General features: G+C 44.8%; 1 protein-coding gene across 1 annotated transcript in view; it reads right to left on the bottom strand.

The window, feature by feature from the left end:
• Nucleotides 1–19881, bottom strand: part of DNAH7 (dynein axonemal heavy chain 7) — a 1092938-nt gene that overhangs the window by 158635 nt on the left and 914422 nt on the right. The window contains exons 50-52 of the mRNA XM_063934143.1: nt 19076–19411; nt 17912–18038; nt 15338–15532 (exon numbers count right to left, since the gene is read on the bottom strand). Coding sequence (XP_063790213.1) covers nt 15338–15532; nt 17912–18038; nt 19076–19411 — 658 coding nt within the window. The remainder of the gene's footprint in view (nt 1–15337; nt 15533–17911; nt 18039–19075; nt 19412–19881) is intronic.

Genomic DNA, 19881 nt, shown 5'->3' with positions numbered 1-19881 from the left:
CCCTGATGGATGCGCCCGCAATGTGATTGACAGCAGCGGGCATTTGCGGGGCAGCGATGCAGCGTTAGGGGGGGCAGGGCGAACAGGGGCAGACCGGGACCATTTTCAGGGCGGCTGCGTGATGCCAGGCTCCGCTGCCAGCGTTCAACCTTAGTTCCGATGCATCCGCACACGTTCCGGATGGCCTTGCCCTGTGCTGGGCGGCCCTCAGGTGCAGAGATGAACGCAGATCTGGCTGCGTATACATGAAATCATATTAAAAGGTATTGATAAGTGATATTGAAGTATATGAAAACTAGGATATAAAGTTTGAAGCCTATGGAAGTTTAATTATAGAAAATGCACTTATATTAGGATTAAAATGTAAAATGTGTTTTATATTTTAAAATTAAATTGTTTATCAGATTGTACAACTAGATAATGATAAAGGAAGAAACATGTTGTTGTTCTGGAAGCGTTCTAATAGTTAATTACCTATACACATAATTACATAAGGCTAAAGAAGTTATATACTATTATGTAAGGAAGTGTGACTCATAAGTATGAGTCATATTCTAATATATGTTCTGAGTGTCTAATCTACAGATAACACATTTTCTCTGATAACTCGCAGTGGCCTAACTATAGGAGGTCCAAGGGGTGCACTTGCTATAGGGCCGGACTGCTTAGTGTGCCCGCAGGCCCAGCAAGTAACCCACTACAACGTATTTTGTTTTGTTTTTTTCATATGTGACCTGGCCATCGCTGATTGGGAACCGGCACTGTCAAGTATATGTGCCTGAATCCGACATTGATTTGTTAATTATGGCTAACCCCCCATTTCAGCCTCGCCCTGCCCTTTCTAACTGCTGCTTACTCACCACATCTCCCCTGGTGGACACCATTCATCTTCAGCCCCCATGGTACAGCAGCTCAGTCACCAGCCACCTCTGCAGCCCATCCACTCCCCACGTCTTCACCACCTCCAGAACTGCTGTTTGATTCTTCAGCACACAGGCCAGACAGCAGGCAGTAGCCCTCAGCAGCCACCGGTGGTGAGATGTGCATGGCCAGCTGTAGCGGGGGGTGGAGGTCATAGCTGCCCGAGGTCACAACATCATCCTGGCCCTAAGGACACACACACTTTCACACTGTCACTCTGACCAAGGGACATGCTCACACTATCACACTGACCAGGGGCCACTGTCACACTGAGGCCCACTCACACACTTTCCCACTAACCAGTGCCCACTGACACACTATCACAATGACACACTGTCATACTGACTGGGGGCCATACAAACTGAAACTGTCACACTGACCAGGTCACTCACACACTGTCACACTTACGAGGTCACTCACACTGACCAGCACCTTGCACACTGACGAGGCCACTTACACAATGACCAGGGGCCTCACACACTGTCACACTGACCAGGGCCCACTCACATATTGTCACACTAACCAGAGGCCACACATACTGTCACATTGACCAGGGCCCACTCACACACTGTCACACTGACCAGGTCACTCAGACACTGTTACAGTGACCATCGGACATTCACAAACTGTCACACTGACCAGACCACTCACACAGTGACCAGGGGCCACTATCACATTGTCACTCTGACCAGAGGACACTCTTACACTGACCAGGGACCACTGACCCTCTATCACACTAACTAGGGCCCACTTACACATTGTCACACTGACCAGGGGCCACACAGACTGTCACACTGACCAGCTCACTGACACACTGACCATCGGCCACTTGCACACTGTCACACTGCCCAGGCCACTCACAGTGTCACACTGACCAGGGGCCATACACACTGTTACACACTGTCAATGACCAGGGCCCACTCACACATTGTCACACTGACCAGGGTCCACACACACTGTCACACTGTCAGCACCTGTGGTAGCTCCAGACCCCCTCCCCCACCCGCAGCAATCCTGCACCCGCCCCTCCCCCACCTGGGGCACCCCCGCAACTGCTCCTCCCCCACCCGCAGTGGCTCAGGACCACCACCTACGGCACCCACGCACCCTCCCCCACCTGCGGCACCACCACAACCGCCCCTCCCGCGGCACCCCAGGATCCCATCCGCATCTTCCCCACACCCACCACTCCCCCAACCAAAGCAACTACTAGATAATTCATCAGGCTCTGCGTGCACGGTTCACGCCGTTGCAAGGGGCTTCGACCCCTTAACCATTGCATGCCCTTTGTCCGTGCAATAGTTAACCACTCACACAATTATGATTGGATGTAATACTCCATATAATAAAAATATTGCACGCCACAAGGGTGTGCAAGGGTTAAATAAGAATTTACTTACCGATAATTCTATTTCTCATAGTCCGTAGTGGATGCTGGGGACTCCGTAAGGACCATGGGGAATAGCGGCTCCGCAGGAGACTGACTGGGCACATCTAAAGAAAGCCTTAGGACTATCTGGTGTGCACTGGCTCCTCCCCCCATGACCCTCCTCCAAGCCTCAGTTAGGATACTGTGCCCGGACGAGCGTACACAATAAGGAAGGATTTTGAATCCCGGGTAAGACTCATACCAGCCACACCAATCACACCGTATAACCTGTGATCTGAACCCAGTTAACAGCATGATAACAGAGGAGCCTCTGAAAGATGGCTCACAACAATAATAACCCGATTTTTGTAACAATAACTATGTACAAGTATTGCAGACAATCCGCACTTGGGATGGGCGCCCAGCATCCACTACGGACTATGAGAAATAGAATTATCGGTAAGTAAATTCTTATTTTCTCTAACGTCCTAAGTGGATGCTGGGGACTCCGTAAGGACCATGGGGATTATACCAAAGCTCCCAAACGGGCGGGAGAGTGCGGATGACTCTGCAGCACCAAATGAGAGAACTCCAGGTCCTCCTCAGCCAGGATATCAATTTTGTAGAATTTTACAAACGTATTTGCTCCTGACCAAGTAGCTGCTCGGCAAAGTTGTAAAGCCGAGACCCCTCGGGCAGCCGCCCAAGATGAGCCCACCTTCCTTGTGGAGTGGGCATTTACAAATTTTTGGCTGTGGCAGGCCTGCCACAGAATGTGCAAGCTGAATTGTACTACAAATCCAACGAGCAATAGTCTGCTTAGAAGCAGGAGCACCCAGCTTGTTGGGTGCACACAGGATAAACAGCGAGTCAGATTTCCTGACTCCAGCCGTCCTGGAAACATATATTTTCAGGGCACTGACAACGTCTAGCAACTTGGAGGCCTCCAAGTCCCTAGTAGCCGCAGGCACCACCAATAGGTTGGTTCAGGTGAGACGCTGAAACCACCTTGGGGAGAAACTGAGGACGAGTCCTCAATTCCGCCCTGTCCGAATGGAAAATCAGATAAGGGCTTTTTCAGGATAAAGCCGCCAATTCTGACACGCGCCTGGCCCAGGCCAGGGCCAACAGCATGACCACTTTCCATGTGAGATATTTTAACTCCACAGATTTAAGTGGTTCAAACCAATGTGACTTTTGGAACCCAAAACTACATTGAGATCCCAAAGTGCCACTGGAGGCACAAAAGGAGGCTGTATATGCAGTACCCCTTTTACAAACGTCTGAACTTCAGGGACTGAAGCTAGTTCTTTTTGGAAGAAAATTGACAGGGCCGAAATTTGAACCTTAATGGACCCCAATTTCAGGCCCATAGACACTCCTGTTTGCAGGAAATGTAGGAATCGACCCAGTTGAATTTCCTCCGTCGGGCCTTACTGGCCTCGCACCACGCAACATATTTTTGCCAATTGCGGTGATAATGTTTTTGCGGTTACATCCTTCCTGGCTTTGATCAGGATAGGGATGACTTCATCCGGAATGCCTTTTTTCCTTCAGGATCCGGCGTTCAACCGCCATGCCGTCAAACGCAGCCGCGGTAAGTCTTGGAACAGACAGGGTCCTTGCTTGAGCAGGTCCCTTCTTAGAGGTAGAGGCCACGGATCCTCTGTGAGCATCTCTTGAAGTTCCGGTTACCAAGTCCTTCTTGGCCAATCCGGAACCACGAATATAGTGCTTACTCCTCTCCATCTTATCAATCTCAGTACCTTGGGTATGAGAGGCAGAGGAGGGAACACATACCCTGACTGGTACACCCACGGTGTTACCAGAGCGTCTACAGCTTATTGCCTGAGGGTCCCTGGACCTGGCGCAATACCTGTCGAGTTTTTAATCATGTGGAAGACTTCTGGGTGAAGTCCCCACTCTCCCGGGTGGAGGTCGTGCTGAGGAAGTCTGCTTCCCAGTTGTCCACTCCCGGAATGAATACTGTGACAGTGCTATCACATGATTTTCCGCCCAGTGAAGAATCCTTGCAGCTTCTGCCATTGCCCTCCTGCTTCTTGTGCCACCCTGTCTGTTTACGTGGGTGACTGCCGTGATGTTGTCCGACTGGATCAACACCGGCTGACCTTGAAGCAGAGGTCTTGCTAAGCTTAGAGCATTGTAAATGTCCCTTAGCTTCAGGATATTTATGTGAAGTGATGTCTCCAGGCTTGACCATAAGCCCTGGATATTCCTTCCCTGTGTGACTGCTCCCCAGCCTCGCAGGCTGGCATCCGTGGTCACCAGGACCCAGTCCTGAATGCCTAATCTGCGGCCCTCTAGAAGATGAGCACTCTGCAACCACCACAGGAGGGACACCCTTGTCCTTGGTGACAGGGTTATCCGCTGATGCATCTGAAGATGCGATCCGGACCATTTGTCCAGCAGGTCCCACTGGAAAGTTCTTGCGTGGAATCTGCCGAATGGGATTGCTTCGTAGGAAGCCACCATTTTACCCAGAACCCTTGTGCATTGATGCACTGAGACTTGGCTCGGTTTTAGGAGGTTCCTGACTAGCTCGGATAACTCCCTGGCTTTCTCCTCCGGGAGAAACACCTTTTTCTGGACTGTGTCCAGGATCATCCCTAGGAACAGAAGACACGTCGTCGGAACCAGGTGCGATTTTGGAATATTGAGAATCCAATCGTGCTGCCGCAACACTACCTGAGATAGTGCTACACCGACCTCCAACTGTTCCCTGGATCTTACCCTTATCAGGGAATTGTCCAAGGAAGGGATAACTAAAATTCACTTCCTTCGAAGGAATATCATCATTTCGGCCATTACCTTGGTAAAGACCCGGGGTGCCGTGTACCATCCATACGGCAGCGTCTGAACTGATAGTGACAGTTCTGTACCATAAACCTGAGGTACCCTTGGTGAGAAGGGTAAATTTTGACATGAAGGTAAGCATCCTTGATGTCCCGAGACATCATGTAGTCCCCTTCTTCCAGGTTCGCAATCACTGCTCTGAGTGACTCAATCTTGAATTTGAACCTCTGTACGTAAGTGTTCAAAGATTTTAGATTTAGAATCGGTCTCACTGAGCCGTCCGGCTTCGGTACCACAACAGTGTGGAATAATACCCCGTTCCCTGTTGCAGGAGGGGTATCTTGATTATCACCTGCTGGGAATACAGCTTGTGAATGGCTTCCAAAACTGTCTCCCTGTCAGAAGGAGACATCGGTAAAGCCGACTTTAGGAAACGGCGAGGGGGAGACGTCTCGAATTCTAATTTGTACCCCTGAGATATCACCTGAAGGATCCAGGGGTCTACTTGCGAGTGAGCCCACTGCGCGCTGAAATTCATTGAGACGGGCCCCCCACCGTGCCTGATTCTGCTTGTAAAGCCCCAGCGTATACTGAGGGCTTGGCAGAGGCGGGAGAGGGTTTCTGTTCCTGGGAACTGGCTGATTTCTGCAGCCTTTTTCCTCTCCCTCTGTCACGGGGCAGAAATGAGGAACCTTTTGCCCGCTTGTCCACGAAAAGACTGCGCCTGATAATACGGCGTCTTCTCATGTTGAGAGGCGACCTGGGGTACAAACGTGGAATTCCCAGCTATTGCCGTGGCCACCAGGTCTGAAAGACCGATCCCAAATAACTCCTCCCTTAATAAAGCAATACTTCCAAATGCCGTTTGGAATACGCATCACCTGACCACTGACGTGTCCATAACCCTCTACTGGTAGAAATGGACAACGCGCTTAGACTTGATGCCAGTCGGCAAATATTCCGCTGTGCATCACGCATATATAAAAATGCATCTTTTAAATGCTCTATAGGCAAAAATATACTGTCCCTATCTAGGGTATCAATATTTTCAGTCAGGGAATCCAACCACGCCAACCCAGCACTGCACATCCAGGCTGAGGCGATTGCTGGTCGCAGTATAACACCAGTATGTGTGTAAATACCTTTTAGGATACCCTCCTGCTTTCTATCAGCAGAATCCTTAAGGGCGGCCATCTCAGGCGAAGGTAGAGCCCTTACAAGCGTGTGAGCGCTTTATCCCCCCTAGGGGGTGTTTCCCAACGCACCCTAACCTCTGGCGGGAAAGGATATAATGCCAATAACATTTTAGAAATTATCCGTTGTTATCGGGGGAAACCCACGCATCATCACACACCTCATTTAATTTCTCAGATTCAGGAAAACTACAGGTAGTTTTTCCTCACCGAACATAATACCCCTTTTTTGGTGGTACTCGTATTATCAGAAATGTGTAAAACATTTTTCATTGCCTCAATCATGTAACGTGTGGCCCTACTGGAAGTCACATTCGTCTCTTCACCGTCGACACTGGAGTCAGTATCCGTGTCGGCGTCTATATCTGCCATCTGAGGTAACGGGCGCTTTAGAGCCCCTGACGGCCTATGAGACGTCTGGACAGGCACAAGCTGAGTAGCCGGCTGTCTCATGTCAACCACTGTCTTTTATACAGAGCTGACACTGTCACGTAATTCCTTCCAACAGTTCATCCACTCAGGTGTCGACCCCCTAGGGGGTGACATCACTATTACAGGCAATCTGCTCCGTCTCCACATCATTTTTCTCCTCATACATGTCGACACAAAAGTACCGACATACAGCACACACACAGGGAATGCTCTGATAGAGGACAGGACCCCACTAGCCCTTTGGGGAGACAGAGGGAGAGTTTGCCAGCACACACCAGAGCGCTATATATATACAGGGATAACCTTATATAAGTGTTTTTCCCCTTATAGCTGCTGTATAGTTAATACTGCGCCTAATTAGTGCCCCCCTCTCTTTTTTTAACCCTTTCTGTAGTATAGTGACTGCAGGGGAGAGACAGGGAGCTTCCCTCCAACGGAGCTGTGAGGGAAAATGGCGCCAGTGTGCTGAGGAGATAGGCTCCGCCCCTTTTTCGCGGACTTTTCTCCTGCTTTTTTATGGATTCTGGCAGGGGTTAAATGCATCCATATAGCCCAGGAGCTATATGTGATGCATTTTTTTTGCCATCCAAGGTATTTTTATTGCGTCTCAGGGCGCCCCCCCCCAGCGCCCTGCACCCTCAGTGACCGAAGTGTGAAGTGTGCTGAGAGCAATGGCGCACAGCTGCAGTGCTGTGCGCTACCTTGTTGAAGACAGGACGTCTTCTGCCGCCGATTTTCCGGACCTCTTCTGCCTTCTGGCTCTGTAAGGGGGCCGGCGGCGCGGCTCTGGGACCCATCCAAGCTGGGCCTGTGATCGTCCCTCTGGAGCTAATGTCCAGTAGCCTAAGAAGCCCAATCCACTCTGCACGCAGGTGAGTTCGCTTCTTTTCCCCTTAGTCCCTTGATGCAGTGAGCCTGTTGCCAGCAGGTCTCACTGAAAATAAAAAACCTAATCTAAAACTTTCACTAAGAAGCTCAGGAGAGCCCCTAGTGTGCACCCTTCTCGTTCGGGCACAGAGATCTAACTGAGGCTTGGAGGAGGGTCATAGGGGGAGGAGCCAGTGCACACCAGATAGTCCTAAAGCTTTCTTTAGATGTGCCCAGTCTCCTGCGGAGCCGCTATTCCCCATGGTCCTTACGGAGTCCCCAGCATCCACTTAGGACGTTAGAGAAAAGGGGCGTAGCCCCTTACGACGGTGTGAAGAGCGCCCGTAGGGCGCGATGAATCACCTAGTTAAATAATAATGCCCTCTTGCGATAAATTTTATACCTTATTATAGGATGCGGTGATGTGACCAGCACTCGGGATCCTATCGGTCATGCCAGCGCTGGGATACCAAGCGAACAAAATGCTGGCAGACAGAATGCTGACCCACAAGTACTATTCCCACTTGTGGGTGTCCACAACACCCATAGAGTGGGAATAGAACCTGTGGCATGCGCAGCGAGCCACCGAGCCCGCTGTGTGGCGAGCACAGCAAGGTCTCCCAGCCCCAACTCCTTATTAGATATACCAGTAAAGGGACCCTTTATTCCGCATCCCTTTACAGTGTCTGTCCGCTGCTCCTCCCCATCCCTCTATCTGCTACCTTACCTCCTGCTCTGTCCCACCCTGCCCCGCTTTACCCTCGCTCTGTCCTACCAAACCCCACTTTCTGCCTGCTGCTCTGTCCTGCCTGCCCATCCTGGAATTCCCAGAAGGGCATTCCCCCACCTATCATGCTGGTCTAGGGCCTGTCCCATCTCCTTAGCAATAGGAGCCAATGTCACTGCTCCCCGGGCTCCCACTGTGCATACATGATTGGAAGTGTAATATGTGTTATTAATATAAAAGTGCATTTTAGATTTCACTGGCATTCTGTGTGTGCAACCCTATTGGTAGATTTATTAGTGCCAACACCATTCCTTTGTATGTATCTAGTCACACACAAGCTAGCTGGACCGCAAAAATAGCATGTGGTACGTTATAGAACATAGATGGTCATTCCGAGATGATCGTAGCTGTGCTAAATTTAGCACAGCTACGATCATTCACACTGACATGCAGGGGGACGCCCAGCACAGGGCTATCCCGCCCCGCATGTCAGTGCCGCCCCCCCCCCCCCCCCCTCCCGCAGAAGTGCAAAGGCATCAGCACTTCAAGAGTAGCTCCCGACCAGCGCAGCTTTAGCGTGCTGGCCGGGAGCTACTCATCGCTCCCCGGCCCGCAGCGACTGCGTGTGATGTCACGTAGCCGCTGCGGCCCGCCCCCCGTGCGGTCCAGCCACACCTGCATTGGCCGGACCGTGCCCACGAAACGGCGGCCAAATGCAGCCGTTCCGCCCCACCCCGCCCAGCGACCGCCTCTGTCTGTCAGTCAGACAGAGGCGATTGTAGCGGCCCGACGGCCTTTGGCCGTCTGGCATGCGCAGTTCTGACCCGATCGCACCGCTGCGATAAACTGCAGCATGCGATCGGGTCAGAATGACCCCCATAATTGCCAAGATATGTGCTTAAACAAAGTGGTATGCTTTACTACTAATCCAATTAGCCATGACATACTCTGTATGTACAGTTATAGGAATGTCCCTGCTTGACATACACTGTATTACTGGGGAAATCAATGACTTTGTCCTAAGCGGTTACAGAGAGTAAACATACCTTATTTTAACAATCATGTCAAAAACAGAAACACATAACCTGTCACAACCAATTACATTACACATAGCCACAGTGCCCTGAAAAATATGTGACTGCCTGCAGATTAGTTCTTACCACAATTCGCTGAAAAAAAACTCACTTTAGACCTGATGGAGTGGTCTGTACCAGGATATGTTAACTATAAATTCTGTCAAGTGCCAAAGGACATCTATGTAACACTGCAGACAGGGAGGAAACAGAACCTCTGCTGTCTTCCCAGACACAGATCTATATACCAAATTTGTGTTCAGTGGTACATAAGACATACTTATTGGGAGCAGAAAGAATCACATCCCTTTTCTACCACTGATGCTGCAATAGTTTGCTATCGACAATGCTTGAAGATTAATTTCATCCTTCTCTTATTCAGTGCTCAAATCCTACTAAGTATTGATATCTGACTTATAACAACTGCCAATTATGGATAGCTAGTATTAACATTTAACCAACAATGAAAACTGTTAATGCATTTTTATGTTCCAAATCATAAAAATGGTACAGTGCTGTCAGTATACACCAAGATTAGACCTAGAAAATGGAGAATATAGAGTGATGAGGTAACTTTATATAAAGACTATGGATCAGACAAGGGTAAGGAAAAAGTTGATAAATAAAGCAAATCAGATGTGTTTCCTCCCAACGGACAAATATGTAGAAAAAGGTGTGTGCAGGGGCGTTTTAAGAGAGGAGTGGATCCGCGAGCAACCTCCGTTGTGGGCCCCCTTTTCTCCGGCAGCTAGTAGATGCTGGTATACTGCCAGACTCTACTGCACATGTGCAGGTCTCAGGGAACATGGTGCCCGCGCCTTGTACCCAGGGACATCTCCAGTGCGCATGTGCAAATCACCCGGAAATGGCCACGGCACCCATTTTCCGAGTGATTTGTGCCTGCACAGCAGGGCTGCCGCGGGACTCTGGAGGGATAAGTATATTATATGGGTGCAGTGTGGGCGGTGTGGGCCCCCCCACACCGCAGGGGCCCGTGTGCACCGCACACACTGCACCCATTATAGAAACGCCCATGGATGTGTGCCACATACACTGTTTACGGCTACTGCAACTAAAGTATGCAACGGTATGTGAATTACAATGGAATGAAAGAATGAAACTGCAAACATGGGCATACTGTAACTATAGAGAGTGAAGGAGGTGCCATTGAGATGCAGCACAGAGGCTTCAGGGGCCTGCCTCCAGTGCAGGTGCCGCCCTTGCACCAGGCTTAGCACAGAACCATATTAAGGATGGTAGATTTGGGCAGGGTGTGTTCAAACTGAAATCTAAATTGCTGTGTAAAAATAAAGCAGCCAGTATTTACCCTGCACAGAAACAAAATAACCCACCCAAATCTAACTCTCTCTGCAAATGTTATATTTGCCCCACCTGCAGTTCAAATGGTTTTGCCCAACTGCTAACAAACTTGCTGCTGCGATCAACTCAGAATTACCCCCATAGCCTGTCTCTATCACGGAGCAGTGAGGAACAAGGAGCAGGGAACAGCACTGGGCGGGTGAGCAGAAGCTACATTGGGTGGGCGGGAGGGTGACGTGACGTGCGTAACTATGATGGTTTCCATAGGTAACGGCCTGCATCTGAGCCACCCGAAAGAGCCAGCGCTGCCCAAGGCTGAAATTATAAATTGAAGTGATGACAGTGGCAGCTTTGTGGGCATTCCTGGCGGCACATTTGAGAATCACTCGCAAGCATACTAGCATGCTGCAGCCCGTAAGTTGAAAAACGCTGTCCTATGCAGTAAGCATTCATGGACAAGGCCCTCCACCCTCTTGGTTCCAGATGGGATACACCCAAGGATACTCAAAGAGCTAAAAGATGTGTTGGTTACACCTTTAACAGATTTATTTAACCAGTCACTAAATACAGGTGCTATTCCAGAGGACTGGAAAAGAGCAAATGTAGTTCCACTGCACAAAAGTGGAAGCAAGGAAGAAGCAAGTAACTACAGACCAGTAAGCCTTACATCAGTAGTAGGGAAAGTAATGGAAAAACTATTAAAAGAAAGAGTAGTGGAATATCTTAAATCAAACAAGTTACAGGATCCAAAACAGCATGGATTTACTGGTGGGAGATCATGCCAAACAAATCTTATTGACTTTTTTGACTCTGTGATGAAAATAATAGATCAAGGGGGAGCTGTAGATGTAGCATATCTAGACTTTAGTAAGGCATTTGACACTGTCCCACATCGCAGACTGCTAAATAAACTTGAAAACCTGGGGGTGGATTATAAATCAGTTAAATGGATAAGAACCTGGTTGCAGGATAGGAAACAGACAGTCGTAGTTAATGGAGTGCAATCTATGGAGGGAAATGTTACCAGTGGAGTACCCCAGGGATCTGTACTTGGTCCAGTTCTCTTTAATATCTTTGTTGGTGACATTGCAGATGGTATTGAAGGGAAGATATGCCTTTTTGCAGATGATACAAAGATATGCAACAGGGTAGACACACCGGGAGGGGTCAAACAAATGATTAATGACCTAGGTAGGCTTGAGAAATGGTCAAGAACGTGGCAACTACAGTTTAATGCTAAAAAATGCAAAATCATGCACTTGGGTCTCAAAAACCCAAAGGCTAAGTATAGTATCAAGGGTACTATAATGGAAACTACTGAGGAGGAAAGAGATTTAGGAGTCACTATTTCAAGTGACTTGAAGGCAGGAAAGCAATGCAACAAAGCAATGAGAAAGGCAAGTCAGATGCTTGGTTGCATAGGGAGAGGAATCAGTAGCAGGAAAAAAGAAGTGATAATGCCACTGTATAGGTCATTGGTACGGCCCCATCTGGAATACTGTGTCCAGTTCTGGAGACCCTATCTCCAGAAGGATATAAATACATTAGAGAGTGTACAAAGAAGGGCAACTAAAATGGTGCATGGCCTACATCACAAAACTTACCCGGAAAGGCTAAAAGATCTTAACATGTATAGTTTGGAGGAGAGAAGGGAAAGCGGAGACATGATAGAAACTTTCAAATATATAAAGGGTCTTAACAAAGTTCAGGAGGGAAACATTCTTCAAAGGAAAAGAAGTATTAGAACTCGAGGGCATACATTGAGACTGGAGGGGGGGAGGTTCAGGGGAAATTTAAGGAAAAATTACTTCACAGAAAGGGTAGTGGATAAGTGGAATAGCCTCCCATCAGAGGTGGTAGAGGCTAAGACTGAAGGGCAATTTAAACATGCTTGGGACAGGCATATGAATATCCTTACAAAGAATCAAGGTTAAAAAAGGGTTGAGATTGCCTAAAGGATAAAATAAAAAAGGGGCAGACTAGATGGGCCAAGTGGTTCTTATCTGCCGTCAAATTCTATGTTTCTATGTTTCTATGCTAGAAGTAGCAGGCTGTACATATGACTCAGGGGAGAACCACCAATCCAAGTACAGTATGTCTAAAGTATTTTTCACGTAGGTGGCCTTATCAAAAGGAACAGACAGTAAGTTTAGTGATTGGAAATAGTGCGGATCCTTTTCCCCTTCCCCTCTCAGACTTTTTCAATTTGAGGCATCCTGTATGGTTTGTTTTTGTTTTGTGAGTGGAAGAGGTACTAGTAATCCTGGCTATGGATATTTTGTGTCCCTATATACTGTAAATTAATAATTGCCATCAGAAAACCTCCTTCAACATTACTGCCTGAGATTACTGTGAGTTCACGGGATAAAACTACAACCATATCAGATACATATTAAAAACAGTATTTTTAATTAATCTACTGCATTCCAATTCATATATTTACTGTATCTGTGACAGTGCAACTAATAAAACAAATACATCTCTCCTATATAAGTGTTCAGATGCGATATTCTGTGTTTGTTGCTTACTCACTCCTATAGAATTCCCTAAATATTTCCAGGTATACTCATTTTGCGATATTTATACACTTTAGCTACCACATTATGGTTGATTTTCATAATATTTTTCTAGTGTATGATTTATTATTATCTTCTGTACCTTATATGAATATGTATAGATATATGGAATCATTTGCTGAGAAATGGAATTATATTATAAGATCGAGGGCGGTTTCCAGAAGAGTAAGCCATAAGTCATATTCTAGCTCCAATTTACATTAAAATAATGTAAATATTTAAACAAAGAAAGGGTCTCCATGTTGTATTTAAGTCTCTTTCTCCAGGGTTTAATCCTGTTTGTTGGAGGTAGTCTTATTTATTTCCAAAGGTAGCATATGAGGAGCACCTGGAGTGTAAATCTTACCCTGACATATGTTGTTGTTAGATTTAGTTGCATACCTCCCAACTGTCCCGATTTTGGGGACTGTACCGCTGTCCCACCCGTGGGCCGCAGTGTCCCGCGGTGGGGGAGGGGCAGTTGGGAGGCTCAGGCACTCAGAGGGAGTGCAGACAGAGGGAGAATGCCAGCGGCTCACAGAGCGCTGGACATGCCCCCTCAGTGACGGAAACAGGGCGTGGGCCGCGACTGCCCCCCCCCCCCGCGAAACCACGCCCCTTTTCTTAGACCACACCCCTTTTCAGGAGCGCGCACGCGTGTGTCCCTCTTTCAACAAATCAAAAGTTGGGAGGTATGTAGTTGCAGGAAGTAGTAGAATACAAATATGGTAAACTGTGATGCACACAGGGGGTGCCCGAGTACCTTGAAATTGAAACAACCCCCCCCCCCCCCCCCCCGATGAGTCAAATTATCTATTTTTGAAATGGAGACAGCTAAAGAAGACAGAGATTTTTGAGACAGAGAAAGCTGATCACAACCGCGGAGCTGCTGCAGCAACAGAGAGCAATGTAGCTCTATGCTTACAGAATGTCATGCTCAGCCACAGCACTCTCCGTCCTCACAGTGCCACCGGTCTGCTCCCAGCCCCTGGTGGTATGTATAAAATATGTAAGTTTGAAGTCTGTGTGTATGTATATATTTGTAAGTATGTATCTGTGTACAGTATGTATGTGTGTTTGTGTGTGTGCTTGTGTATCTACATATTGTGTGTGTTTGCGTATGTGTGTTTGTTTGAGGATGTATGTGTATATATATATATATGAATGTGTGTGCTATGTACATATATATATATATATATATATACATACATACATACATGCACAAATACATACATACATACATACCAGGGACGTGCCACTGATGCATACACCCACCCATTTACCCACCCACGGAAACACCCCTGGCTACCGATCTCATCTAACATTTTATAAGTTAATGTTGATAACAAAAAAGCAAAGACATGCTGAAAACAAATACACAGACAACAGATATTATTTTAGCATGTGATTTTATATATTCATATCCATCTGTTAATGCAGAGCTCATATAACGGGCATACTTATTTCAATATAGATATAGGACTTATACATATTTAAGGATTGCTAAGTAATTATTTATTTTTTACAAGCTACAAGGGGTGTGCAATCATTTCTGGATGCATAAACAGTGCTATATTTACAATAGTGACATGACCAGACATAGCCACAAATACAGCCACCATCTCCTAGGCCATGTTGCGCTCACATTAGGACTTAACCAATTTGTCTGAATGACAGTTTTTTTTAGCAAATAGTCGATTGTCATTTGTTCCCATGCATTACCAGATCTTCATTCCACCCAGCCAGATTGGACAGATGGTCTGCCAGATAATTGTATAGTGCATGCCCAGTTTTATACAATACAATTCAATACTTTTAAGCTTTAGATTCTCTATACATTGAATGTGGTTATATTTTTTTTAGGAAACACTTTACATACATTACGGGGTTATTTGTATAAACAAACAAGCTTTGGGGTGGAATTATCCTTTGTATGGTGGAATTATCCTTTAAGAGGGTATTTTAGGAAAATCCCATTTAAAAGTGCGTTTTTTTTAGATAAATTTAACTGTAAATATGTTTCTTGATGACATTATGAATTTAACTGACATTATAATCAAACTTACCAAACTATCGTACACTGATTTCCATCCATCTTTCAGCCTCATAAAATCCTTGCGAATTCCTTTAAATCTCAAGATAGAATCTAATCGACAAATTTCATCCCATGACTTTTGGGGTAACCAGGTGCATGGATTGGAGTGTGGGTTATCTAGTCCTATGCCTCCAGTGAGCAAAAACTGCCATTCTCCTTTATCAATCTAGAACAATACCATTATCACAATGAGTAGCCAAACAGAACAGAATCATAATTGTATAACTAAAAATCAAGCCAGATACTTAAAACAGGGGAGCAAACAAATAAATACTTATTACCTTGTAGCTACAAATATGTATAAACACAATTTTCTAAAAGCACAAATCTTTGCTTAGGGTTTTTAGATTTGGATTTTATCTTATACAAGTGTGTCCACATACATCTAGCTTCCTTGTACGTTAAACAGCCCTTCATGTTGTGGCGTGCCTCAGTAGTGCCGATCATCTTTACGTGTGACTTTCTCCATTAAAATTCATATTATTCACAAACCGATGCAAACAGAATGCACAAGTAGCTTATGCTGATTAAAATGATATGCGACATGCCTATATTCTGCGTGCGACCATGGCTGTATCTCATAGGCGTTTCTATAATGTGAGCAGTGTGTGCATTGTACACGTGCCCCTAGGTCTGGGGGGCCCACACCGCACACACTGCATCCATACAGTATACTTACCCCTCCGGAGTCCAGCAGCCCGCACCATTTCCGAGTGATTTGCGCATCTGCACTGGAGATGTCCCATGGAACAAGGCATGGGTGCCATGTTCCGGAGACCTGCGCATGCATTATGCCAGAGTATACTAGCTGCCCGGAGAGAAGGGGGCCCGTACCGGGGGCTGCATGCGGGTCCCCTCCTCTCTTAAAATGCCCCTGCTGTATCTGCATATGAAATGGTATGCTTCAGAATTTTCCTAGAGAATTCTGCAACGTACCATTTCATATGCAGATACATCCGCAGTCGCACACAGAATATAGGCATGCTGCATATTATTTTAATCAGCAAAAACTGCTTGTGCGACCTTTTCACATAGCGATGCAAATAAGACACATTTTCATCAAAAAAAGACACCCAATGCTAACGGAGTGTCAGCTTACTCACGCCAGGCATCTCCCGCTGTACTTACCAATTTTAAAGCATTTTTCATGCAGAAGTTTAAATTTAGGGTTTTTTTTTCAATTTCTTAACCACCCAGGACTTGCTTGCAGATAATGGTTGCTATTTGTATATTATGTCAGCTAATATAGTGTGTGTAATAATGATTCAATTTACTTTGTTAATATAGTGAAGCGCAATGGAATATGCTGGCATTATACTATTAAATTGTTAATGAATATAAGCCATTAGATTGAATATTAGATTAGTGTTCTCACATCCTTCTCCCTTTTCATTTCAATAACCTATCCATTTCAATGGGGTTTCTTCATGCAGCACATCCTCTGAAATAAATCACTATTGAAATAAGTGGGAAAATCTGTGCTTTCTTTATAAATTCACAAATGTATCCAAAAAAGTTTAGCACGTATCAACAGCATGTGCATGGTGTATCGAATGCTTATGAGATACAGTACATGCATAGCCTTTTACATTTTCATATGTGGTTGTAATTGTGCCCTTGGTGCTGTAAGCAGCAGCTGATTATTTTATCCTTGTTTTTAATCATAAGGCAGTGGAAAAATGAACAATGAACAACAATGGGTGCAAATGGCATTTTTTAAAGCCATTTAGGGCTAATGATGTCTACAAATAAGAGTGAATATCTAACTTAAATGTAATGTTCAGGAAGAAATATACTGTAACTATTTAAGATTTAATTGTAATGTAAAATAATAGCATATTTTTTTTTATCCAGCTAAATAAATAGCGCTTAATTACCCCAGGATACTATTGGTAATGTATGTACGCGGGTACCATGCTAAATGTAAATAAACCACACGTGGCTCAAAGTAAAATAATGTTTGAAAACTGGAACAAAAACTTTGTTTCCCATATGATTAAGTGAAGTTCTACAAAGAAAAAATAATTGTGAGACACAGATTTCAAAGTACACACGGACAGGTGGCATTGCCTCTATGTAATACAGTAGATTTCAGACTTTCAAAAGCCATTCTGTGCATAAAAATGGCACCAAATGTGGTGTAACTGCTAATTTGACAATTTAGATATGTAGCTTTTTAAAAGGCTGAATAAGTTGTGCCCACATACACAGGTCATGTCATTCGGCGTGTGGTTTCGAAGACTTATTCTAGGAGTCTAAAACAGAAGATGACCTGAGATGAATGAACAGGTAATTATCTGAACAGGTATTAGTTATTCAACTAAATAACTCATTATTTGTTTTATGTAAGGAATATAGGTCAATTCTAATGAGAAGGCAATTAAGGACCTGGAATCAGTGTAGACAACCAAGCTACAGACATTATACAACTATAATGGATAAGAAGATAGAATAATTAATTGACTACAAAAAAAATAAAACACGTAGACTTTGCCAGCATGGAAGGCAATTATCAGTTTTCACAACACCATTGTAGAGTGCTTACCAGCTTTTCATACTTCAAAAGGTTTACTGTTAAACAGAAGGAAAAAAGCAGCTTGTCCTTTTCAAACAGAGAGCGACACACATTTGCATATAGTGAATATGTAAAGTGATCCTTCAGGATTTGCAACCTAAAAAACAAACAAAATAATGACATGATACAATAAAGTTCATTTTATAGACTCATTTCCTTTAAAAATCATCTTTAAGCAATATCTATCTCCATTAGTATGTGTTACTGCATCCACTAACAACCACCACACATAACATAACAGTATTACTCAGCATGTATCAGACTGTTACTGGATAGAATATAAGGTAACATCTCATAATAAACCAGGTGCCATGTTTTTTGTGGGATAGAAACATGTGGTTATGTTTATTCCCTCACATGAAACCTTGTGGGTAAAACAGGGACGTGCGGTGAGCTAAATGGCTCAGGAGGCACTGGCTAAAACCAGAGCCAGATTTACACACAATATATGATCCAAAGGGTACATTTGGGCATTATACACAGGCACAGCAGTATAATTTGGTGAGTTTTGATCAGAGATGTGCGGAAAAGATAGACAGGTGAGGCACTGGCATAAAAATAGAATTAAAATAATTCAAAGAAGATATTTCAAACATATTCTTTGTATTTTTCATATACTTTATACAGTAAAAACTCTGGCACAGATGTTAGTATGGAAGGAAAGGCTCTGCCTCACCGCACCGCACGTCACTGGGTAAATCTGCTATGTTGGTATGGGTATATTGAGAACGGTCTTTATACTCTGTGTTTTAATAAGAACTAAGTCCTGCTATTTCCTCCGCACCAGCGCTCAATGGAAAACCATGCAAATGGTCTGTCTATCAGTAGTTTGATGTGATGTTGGATAAGGGAAGCTGAAGTTTGAGACTAACTCTCAAACTGTGATGTGTGTTGCCTCCATTGAAAATGCTCAACTCCTCCTATGTCCTAACATTCTTCCTTCTTTACCTGAGGCCTTTATTCGCTAGGGCACTAACCTTGGTGTTGTACAACTGGAGGTTCAGTGTATGAAAATATCCCCAACTCCAACTAAAATGGATACGAGGCACCAGCAACTGGCCTAAGAAGCTTTATCTTGTATAAATTAACTATTGCCAATACAATATAAAAAGAAATATGTGTAAAAAAACGTACCTTGTCTGTAAGTGTTCCGATTTCTCGGAGTGGTCTATTGACATGACAAAAAGATTAATAAACCATGTAAGAGAGTACTGGTACATTGGCTCAATATTGTCTAAATCAGCAATGGAAAAAAACAGAATAGAAGAATGAATAGAGATCGGACGGTAGCCCATTCGCGTTGCATCAATCTTCTTCTCTGTTGCTTCGGCCACAGTTTGTTTCTCAGATATTTCATTTGCCAGAGCCTTAGAGGATGACAATATTTTAATGGCAGTTTCATCTTCTAATATGTTTCCTTCTGAAGATGAAAGTACTTCTAGAATCTTGTCTTCAATTTCTTTTAGCTGCCTGGAAGAATAAAAAAGAACACAGTTAAAATGACCTACAGAACTTCATTGTCAGGATAGAGCAAATTTAAAATGTAGATGTTGAAATGCTAAATACTTTTAAATATTTTAAATTAACATATTTATTAGTTAGTGTGTAACCTCATCAGACTTCAAACATACGAATAATTCCGGTCATCTACATCAAACCTCAACAGATGATTTAATTATTTATAATACTATTTGATCTTGAACTTCTCCCAACAATTTTGATCTTTCGAAAGTTGAACAGTACAGCACCACAGCTTTTATATCCAGAATAAACTTGCGTTTCAATATCATGGGTCTTAAAGGATCACTCCACTTATAAATGAACAACCACTTTTGAGAGGAATATAAGAAGTGAGACCAAGTACATTAAGTAATTAACCTTGGCTGTGGTCTTCAGGCCCTGCAAATGGCCTAGTGATGTCTGAAACACTTTCACACCTT

Source organism: Pseudophryne corroboree, chromosome 7 (assembly GCF_028390025.1).
Source record: "Pseudophryne corroboree isolate aPseCor3 chromosome 7, aPseCor3.hap2, whole genome shotgun sequence".
Classification (NCBI taxonomy): domain Eukaryota; kingdom Metazoa; phylum Chordata; class Amphibia; order Anura; family Myobatrachidae; genus Pseudophryne; species Pseudophryne corroboree.
The sequence above is the reverse complement of the archived record's forward strand: the minus strand, read 5'-3'. Positions and strand labels throughout refer to the sequence as shown.